A 10,000-nucleotide genomic window follows, 5' to 3' on the forward strand; every position below is an offset into this window, starting at 1 on the left:
TCCTGAAGGAAAGATTTACCTTAAGGTACACTGTGACTTCTAAGTGAAGGATTTCCGTAAGGGCTGTTGCAAAAACAACCTTTAGGAAATGCTCCAGGAAAGATTTTCTTAAGGTTGAGGAAATACTAAGGAGCTGTTGCTGTGCCAGGCAACCAATCAGATTAGAGATAGGAAGAGGCGTGTGAAAGCAAGAACACGAAATGAACCCGTCATTTTAAATGACGCTTGCTAAGTGTTGCCTGGGGGAACACGTGCTTCTGGATGAAGGAGGAATAAAATGGGTCTTGTAAAAAATTGTGCATTTCATTGTAAATGTGTTAATGGGTGCAGTAAATGTTTGTAAACCTTCGAAGAATGGTGAAGGTGTGAAATTATAAAAGTGAAATACGAGTGCGAAACAACAAGCAAAATATTCCGGATGTCATGAAGGAGTGAAAACATCATCCAGGTCACCACGCCACCGCTCAGAGCGTGTTTCGCAATGAATGTACAAGAATTTTTCAATTGTGGAAGTATAGTTCCATCAGCCTCTGGTGTCGGGCTGCAATAATCGTCGTTTTAATGACCAATTTCCGTAATCTGGACTTAAAGGATGTGTTGCAGTAAGAAAACCTCTGTTAAGAAAGGGGAACAAGGCAGAGGCTAAAATATGCACAAGAACCACAGAAAATGAACGATGAAACAATGCTCGAAGGTCCTTTCGCCAGATGAGTCAAAGTTTCAATCATTTGGATCTAATCGAAGACACTAAGTGAGATGACAAAAAGTGAAACTTATGAAGAACCTTGCTTGAAGTCAACAATTAAGCATGGAGGAAGTTCAATTCAAGTTCGGGATTGCATATTCTCAAGTGGTGTTTGAAAATTGAAGGTATATTGACTGCAACAAGGTACAAACAAATTTAATGCACCATGCCAGTGGTACAAGACTTATTGGTGCAAACTTCATCTTACAGCAAGATAATGATCCCAGACTCAGCTGAAATAAATTAAACTTTATTGCAAAAGAAACAGGAACCTGGCCCTTCAATGCACGGAATGTCCTCATCAAAGCCCAGATATCACGACCATTGAAGCTGTACAATGGGCCAATTTGGACAGAGAAAAAGTGAAAATGAATCCCAGTAACTTAGATGATCTTTGAAAGGTCTTGGAAGAAGCGTGGAACGCTGTTCCACAAGAATGAAGAAGAATTTCAATGCTTTTGAAGGAAAAGGGTGGACATACTGTATTTTCTATTAGTTTAAATAAAAGAACCGTATATTGCATCTAAATTTGGTTATTTTAATATTTTATTGTCGGTGTCATGTCATGTCGCCATGACATGTCGCCAAGATATGCCGCCATGTCATGTCGGTGTTCCCTTTTGCATTGAACACAAAGTTTTCGTTTCCTTGTGAATCAGAGCAGAACAAGCGTTACGCCTAGGTCCCCTGTCGGTGAAGTGATGTGAGTTGACAAAGTGGACGACGCAAGGCGGCCATCTTGGATTTTGACGTGGCGACCCAATTTTCAATAGCGTTCTTCCTTATGTCCAGACACACCCACACACCAGATTAGAAGTTGGTACTTCGCTTATTTTTCAAGATATTCAGCTCACAAGGTTCAGACATACATGGCGGTGGCCATCTTGGATTTTGGCGTGGCGACCCAATTTTCAATAGGGTTCTTCCTTATGCGTAGATACACCCACACACCAGATTAGAAGTTGGTACTTCGCTTATTTTTCAAGATATTCCGCTCACAAGGTTCAGACATACATGGCGGTGGCCATCTTGGGTTTGACGTGGCGACTCAATTTTAAACAGCGTTCTTCCTTATGCCTAGATATACCCACACACCAGATTAGAAGTTGGTACTTCGCTTATTTTTCAAGATATGCCGCTCACAATGTTCAGACATACATGGCGTCAGACATACATGGTGGCGGACATCTTGGATTTTGACGTGGGTTGCACCCACACACCAAATTAGAATTCGGTCCTTCGGTTACGCACGCACGCACGCACGCCCGCACAGACGAACGGACGCACGCACGCACGCACGCACGGACGGACGGAGGGGAAAACCATAGTCCCCCTTTCGCTCCGCGGTGCGACGGGGGACAAAAATGCAAAATCACTTTTGCGTAGAAGGTTTCTGTTTTTTTCCCCCTTGTAAAATTGCACATGAGAACAAACAACCAACAGTCAATGTAACTGGCAAAACAGTCAATGTAACTGGCAAAACAGCATTTCTCAATTCTCATCATAAAATAATGGTTCAAACAATATTTAACTTTTTCAGAATATTAAAAATTTCCACCTTTAAAAAAGAATTTCAACAAAGTGGCCTTCAATTTTCTGATACACCACATCATGTATCGTATGTCGATGATTCTTACTACAGGTATCTGTAATGATCTCTCCTCCAAAAAATGATAGCTCAGTGTATGCATCTTCACCTGGCCTTAGCTTTAAGGGGCTTTGATGAAAAATGTTCAGACACACACCTATGTCCAGCACCAGAATGATGACATCTTTGTTTGGCTCGTATGGTCGGTTGAAGTTGAGCTGCACCTGGAAAGGTTGCCCCCGGCGTACCAATAAGTCTTCACTGTCATAGCGTGCAGTGTGGTGCGCACACCTGTTGTACTCATCCCTCCCCGAATGGAGCTTCACTGAACGCACCTTGAGCCGCTCTGTTTGCAAGGAAGGTAGGGCATTGGCTGGGTTAGGATTGCATAAACGCAGTTATAACACACAACAGAAAACAACTCAACAACGCATATTGCCTGCTAAAAACATTTCAATGGCAAATTATATACACTAGAACAGCTAAAGTTATGGATGGAAGTGCTACGGTGAAGGATAGCGATTCATCGCCAGCCAATGGGGCCTGAGTCTGACGAATGGGTTGGGGATGTTTGTAGTGTAGGGAGGAGGTCTTCCTTATCAGACCTTCCTCATCCACTGGTTGTCCCACAACGAACGTGTCTCTTCCACCAAGACTATATGCCAGGAGTTTGAAGAATGAAATGGAAAGGCTTGAGGCCAGAGTAGATAGCGAAGGGTATGTGTGACACAGTTGCCGTAAGTGACACGTGATGTAATGGAGAATTAAACTGGAAGATAGGAATTTAAAGCTACAAAAGATACAGGTGTGATAGGAAAGGGAAAGAAAATGTGAGGGTGTGTGGCAATCTGTGTAAAAGACAATATTGTGTCGAGAGTAAGGAATGATATTAGAGAGGAGGTTAATGTTGAGTATTTTACTCTGAGGACATGAAGAAATGGAAACCTTTAGAGATTGTAAGAATAGTGTTGAGAGTTGAGATTGTGAGAATAGCAAGATACTTATAGGATGCATCTACAATCGTGACCAAAATATTGGCACCCTTGCACTTTAAAAAAAATAACTCACAATTTTCTCTAAAAAATAAGTTGAAATTGATAAAAGTATTTGGTCTCCACAATTCTTGATTTCACTGTTAATATTGCAGAACATTTGTTTTTAATTCAGAACTTAATATATCCTTTAAAATCAGAAAATAGAAAGAATTGGCATTGACAAAATTATTGACACCCTAGACTCAATACGAGGGACAGTCGATAAGTAACTTTAAAATATTTTTCACAACTTGTCTATTGCTTTTACGTGTGTAACGACTGTTATTTTTCACCATAATCTCCGTTGCGGTCAATGCATTTTTTCCAGTGCTTTACTAAGGCCTGGATTCCTCTAGAAAAAAGTAATTTTGGCTGCTTGTGTAACCATTCGTGCACCGCCTCTTGGACCTCTTCGTCAGATGAGAAAGTGGTTCCACCAAGCGCCTGATTAAGTGACCCCAAGATGTGGTAATCCGAAGGGGCGAGGTCTGGCGAGTAGGGTGGATGAGGAACACACTCAAAATGCGGGTCCTCGATTGTTGCAGCTGTAGCACAGCCAGTATTGGGCCGAGCATTGTCATGCTGCAGCAAAACACCTGTAGTGAGTAGTAGTTTACATCTGTGGTAAACACCTGTAGTTTGATCTGATTGCTGGTTTCAGATGATTTTTAAGGAGGTTGCACTATGATGCACTTGTGACTGTGGTCCCTCTGGGCATGTAATGCTCTACAAGTGGGCCTCGCTATCCCAGAAGAGCATCAGCATCACTTTTTCAGCAGCTGGCTGTGTGCGGAATTTTTTGGGCTTCGGTGACGTTGAATGGCGCCACTCTTTGCTTTCCTTCTTCGTTTCTGGCTGAAAGCAGTGAACCCAGCTTTCATCCCCAGTCACTACACGCTGTAAGAAAGCATTGCCTTCTGTTTCGTAACGTCACAGAAGTTCTTCACATGTGTGCACTCGCCGTTCTTTCAGTTCGGGTGTGAGTTATCTAGGCACCCACCTTGCGGACCACCAGCACGTTGTGAATGATATGGTGTGCTGAACCATGGCTAATGTTCAATTTGGAAACTACTTCATCCAGCGTAATGCGACGGTTTTTCCTTAGCATGCACTCAACTCCTGCAACCATTTCTGGTGTGTCGGCTGTGTGAGGCCGGTCCGAGCGAGCAGCGTCTGCCACACGGGACACTCCACTTTTAAGCTTCCTTCCCCAGTCGTACACCTGCTGCAGCGACAAACATGCGTCACCATATTGCATCTTCATTCTGTGATGAATTTCACTGGGATTCACACCCTCACTTCCAAAGAAACGGATGACCGAACGTTGCTCTTCCCTAGTGCATGCTTCTAAGGGAGCCGCCATCTTGGAACTGCTCCACTGACGTCATACACTCAATGTTTCTAAATCTAAAACAGGCAAAACACGACTCTTACCCTCAGATAACATATGTCGTCTACAACTACACACATTACATTCTTGAATTTATATCGCCATTTTAAGGTTACTTATTCAACTATATCGCTAACTATATCGCCATATTGCCAATTTATATCGCCATTTTAAGGCACTCATATTTGGTAGCACAGCCTTTGGACAAAATAACTGCAGTCAAGCACTTCCTATAGCCGTGAATGAGCTTCCTACACTTCTATACTGGCAGTTTGGCCCACTCTTCTTGTGCAAACTGCTCCATTTTCCCCAGATTTGAAGGGTGCCTTCTCCCAACTGCTGTTTTCAGAGCTCCCCACAGGTGTTCAATGGGATTTAGATCTGGACTCATTGCTGGCCACTTTGGAACAGTCCAGCGTTTTGTCTTGAACCATTCCTGGGTGCTTTTTGAAGTGTGTTTGGGGTCATTGTCCTGCTGCAAGACCCATGACCTTTGACGGAGACCCAGCTTTCTGACATTGGGTTGAACATTGCGCTGCAAAATGCCTTGGACACATTCAAGGTACCCAGTGCCAGAGACTGCACAGCAACCCCAAAGCATGACTGAACCTCCTCCATGTTTGACTGTAGGGAAGGTGTTCTTTTCTTTGAAGGCTTCATTTTGTTTTCTGTAAACATAGAGATGATGTTCTTTACCAAAAAGCTCTAATTTGGTCTCATCTGTCCACAGGACATTCTCCAAGAAGGATTTTGGCTTGTCCAGGTGTGTTTTGGCAAACTCCAGTCAGGCTTTCTTATGTCTCTCTCTCAGCAGTGGGGTCCTCCTGGGTCTCCTACCATAGAACCCCCTTTCATTGAGTTGGAGACGAATGGTGCGAGTTGAAACTGTCGTACCTTGTGTCTGAAGGTCAGCTTGAATCTGTTTGGCAGTTGATCGAGGTGCTTTCTCCACCATTTTAACAATCCTTCGCTGCAATCTTCGATCAATTTTTCTCTTGCGGCCACATCCGGGGAGGTTAGCTACAGTGCCATGGGCCTTAAACTTCCTGATAACATTGCGTATGGTGGACACAGGAACATCAAGGTCTCTGGAGATGGACTTGTAGCCTTGAGATCGTCCTTGCTTGGCTACAATCTTGTGTCTGACAGAAACTAGTTAAGAAAATAACTAGGCAAGCTAAGTAAGAATATGAAAAGACTGCCCAAATATATTAACCATTTCAATATTAATCAATATTCTTTAAACAATATTCTTATATAACATTCTTTCAGTTATTAAACGTGAAAAAGATGAAACAGCAAGGCATTCTTTTAGTATATAAGGGGTAAAGAACAGGTTAAGATAAGATTGGGGCCTTTAAAAAATAGCACAGGAGAATTGGTATATGATGAAGGTGAGAAGGCAGGCTTATTAAATAAATAAATTAAAATGGTTCCACGGGGGGCTTACAAAGTCCTGTTACCTCACCCCCACCTGATCATCATCTACCTTGGTATGTTTTGTATATATATGTTAATGTTAAGCTTAATTAATTAATTAATTAAATCATTTTCTCTTGTAGGTCTGAGACTGCGATCCATGTGTTAATGTTGATGTCAATGTTAGTCTTAATTAACTTATTAATGTGAGCCTTTTCTCTTATAGGTATAAGACTGTGATCCCTGGTAGGGTAAAACGGCAGGTCAAAGTAACTGTTCCGTTGAAGAACGTACAGTAAGGAGCGTGTGGGCTCACGAACACCTCACACAGGATAGACTCTCTAATGGCTGATATTTGAAACGACTTTGATTCATAGTTTACATTTATAATGTGTGTTCATACATAGTGTGTTCATTATATTAATGTATCAAGTTCTGTGGACGGGTAACGGGACTTTGTGAAAACCCTGTACCTTTACACAAGAACAGTTAGAGGAACATCCAATATCTGAGAGTATATATCTCAGAGGTGAGCTAGAGCTTTTAGAACAGATCCAAGTAGGATTGGAGGAAGTAAAGAAATATATATATATATATATATTTTTTTTTTTTGTATACAGGATCGAGGCTCGTGTAAGAGCTAACATCAATCACAAAAAAAAAAAACGGACACACAAAACATACAATAAAGGGAGCGGGAGACAAGATGGGGAGAGAGAGGGAAGCACACAAGTACAACAGCAGAGAGCAGGGACATGGGGAGATCTGTGGGAGGGAGAGGGCTTGGGGGGAGGAGGCATGGGAAAGGTATAAAACACATGGACACTGCTAGAACTTCCAGATAGAAAAATTAAGGGATAGAAAATTAATGGATAGAAAAAAATATATTAAAGATATAAAAATTAAGGGATGATAAAGCACCAGGGCCAGACAACACACATCCAAGAGTATTGAGGGAGGTGGCAGAGCAGATAAGCATGATGTTAGTGGATATCTTCAACAGCTCATTGGAGATGGGACGGGTTGGAGTGGATTGGAGAACAGTAAATTTAACATCTACTTTGGGAAGAATCCAGAGAAGAATTGGGGAACTGTCGACCTGTTACTTTGACTTCAGTTGTGGGGGAAGGTCTTGAAGATGTTAATTAATAAATCGATCAGGAACCATTTGAATCTTTTCAAACCCAATCAAAGAGGAAGACCATGTTTAACAAATGCATTGGAGTTCCATGAGGCAGTTTTGATTCGGTGGATGAGGGAAGTGCAGTGGATGGAGTTTATCTCAACTCTCAAAAAGCATTTGCCAAGGTACCAAATAGAAGTCTGTTGGTTAAGTTATGGCTTGTGGATTGGCTGGTAGACTCGCCAATTGAATTGGAAACGAGTTTCGGGATAGGAAGCAAAGAGTGGCTGTGAAGGGGAGGATATCTGGTTGGGAGGATGTAAGTAGTGAGGTACCTCAGAGATGAGTTTTAAGATGGTTATTATTCAAAGTTTACATCAATCATTTGGACAGTGGGTTTGGAGTAGGTTTTCCAAATTTGCAGATGACACTCAGCTTGGAGGTAAGGTAGAAAGCAAAGGGGAGGTAGAGGGGGTAGAGGAGTGGGTGATCAGACTCAGGAAAGTCTGGACATTTTAATGGATTGGGCAAAAGATTGGCAAATGCAGATTGAAAACTACAACGCCACTCAGTAGAGCGCATACTCCCGCCGTGGGTCAAGTTGGAATAGTACGATTTCACAAGTTTGAGGGAGTAGTTCAGTGACAACACAAGACAAGACAACACAAGACAGACACTGCACAGATATATATTTAGAATATATAGAAGATATTGTAAAAAAAAGAAAAGCAATTTCACTTACATTTTCGGATTCAGCGTTCAATTCTATATAAGTGAGTGTATTTTGTGGCATGTGTGACTTCAAATAAAATTGTAAGCCAGGAAAACGTTCGTTTCATTCCTTCGGGATACAACATGTAAAACTGGCCCAAACGTGAAAACACAACTCGCTCATTTTAGGTCGTACAAGCTAATGCGACCACTCATTCTTCTGGGAAGAATCCCGTGCACATGCCTGCCACACTTATAAGTCACCTAAGTCTTTATAAGTTCATCAAATACTGACACCGCGATTGACATTCGCTGAGGTAAATGTTGATATCTGTTCTGAGGTTTAAAAAAAAATTTTTTTTTTAAAGCATTATACGTATGAAGCGATACATTTTATGAAACGTGGAAACCTAATACACACTTTGGTAGTTTTAAAATGACCGAATATGTCTTTATTAGAAAAAAAAAGAACCTTGAAGACGACGCTGCTAACAAAATACACCGCTCTAACGCATAACCACGAGTTTAAACTACATTTACAACAAATATGAAAACTATTTTCATATCACAATGTTAAATATAGAATATATAGAAGATAATGTAAAAAAAAAATGAGCCCTATCTTCCAATGGTAAACAATCCTTCAAAAAATTCCTGGATCCGGAATAATATCCCGAGCTTCACCAAAAACTAATCAATTCTTCCTTATCCCAAGGGCAATCATCCCACCAACTTTCATCCAAATCCGTTCAGAACTTTTCCAGATATATTGTGTACACACACACACACACACACACACACACACACACACACACACACACACACACACACACACACACACACACACACACACACACACACACACACACACACACACACATACACACATACACACACACACACACACACACGAATGCATTACTCCCTGGCGGGAGTAATAAGGAAATGTAAGGTGCTGGGGTTGCGTTAGAATAATGAAAATAGGGATTACATAAGGCAAGGGGAAATCTTGGAGTGTGTGGCACAGGAGAAGGATCTGGGATGGTAATAGCTACAGGGAGTAAGCAATACAGCACACGGCTAGGCAGCCATAGGTAGAGCAAACAGGGTTTTAGGATGTATTTGTAGGGATATCAATTGTAGGCTCATCTGGAATATTGCGTTCAGTTTTGAACACCACATTTGAGGAAGGACATAACTACTATAGAGAAGGTACAGCATTCCCAGCCTAGCTATACTGAGCTATGGGAAGAGGCTGAAGGAGACAGGAGTTTTTGGTTTAGAAAAGAGGGGATTTCGAGGGGATGTTCACGATGATGAAGGGTTTAGATAAAATAAGTGCAGAAGTTTTTCAGCATAATGAACACCGATAGGACCAGGAGCCATAGTTTCAGAGTGAAGAAGAGGAGAGTTGGAATGGGAGTAAGGCAGGGGTCCTTCAATTAGGACTGTAAATGCATGGAATAGACTCCCGGTAAAGTAATAACAGCAGAAATAGTGAAAAGTTTTAAAATAGAGTTAGGAATCTGGTAGTCTGGTGTATAGGGGAGTATGATATTGGCAGGATTGCGCAGGCCTGACAGGCCGAATGGCCTCCTCCTGCATTTAAGTTCCTTGTAATTCCTCGAAAGTTCACTCAACATTAAAGGTGCCTTCGTTATATTGCACACACTGTGGGATGAAGAAAGGTTTGCGGTTGTCGGTGGTCGGAGTGGTGCATGTTGAAAAAAACCGAAAATTGAAAAAAAATAAGAGGTTGGGAAGCGGAGGACAGGAGACCAAACAAAAAAGGGTCATTAAGTTAGGGATGAAAGGGTGCGGAGCCACAAGAAAGCTTCAAAAGAGTGGAAAAATGCACCTGACATACAGGTTGATAGGGTATTATGAGAATATGGAAATGCAGACAGCAACATAAACAGTACATATCAACATATACAGCAAATTTAAATTCCACAATGGAATCCAATGACCTGCAGATTATCCCACGAGC

The 10,000-nt window shown here is 41.7% G+C and overlaps 1 protein-coding gene across 1 annotated transcript in view; it reads right to left on the reverse strand.

The window, feature by feature from the left end:
* The window catches only part of LOC137435410 (coagulation factor XIII A chain-like), a 64,717-nt gene that overhangs the window by 53,843 nt on the left and 874 nt on the right, over positions 1 to 10,000 (reverse strand). Inside the window, exon 2 of the mRNA XM_078784042.1 lies at positions 2,491 to 2,679. Coding sequence (XP_078640168.1) covers positions 2,491 to 2,679 — 189 coding nt within the window. The remainder of the gene's footprint in view (positions 1 to 2,490; positions 2,680 to 10,000) is intronic.

This window comes from Myxine glutinosa, chromosome 9, assembly GCF_964187855.1.
Source record: "Myxine glutinosa chromosome 9, kmMyxGlut1.1, whole genome shotgun sequence".
In the NCBI taxonomy this organism is placed as follows: Eukaryota; Metazoa; Chordata; class Myxini; order Myxiniformes; family Myxinidae; genus Myxine; species Myxine glutinosa.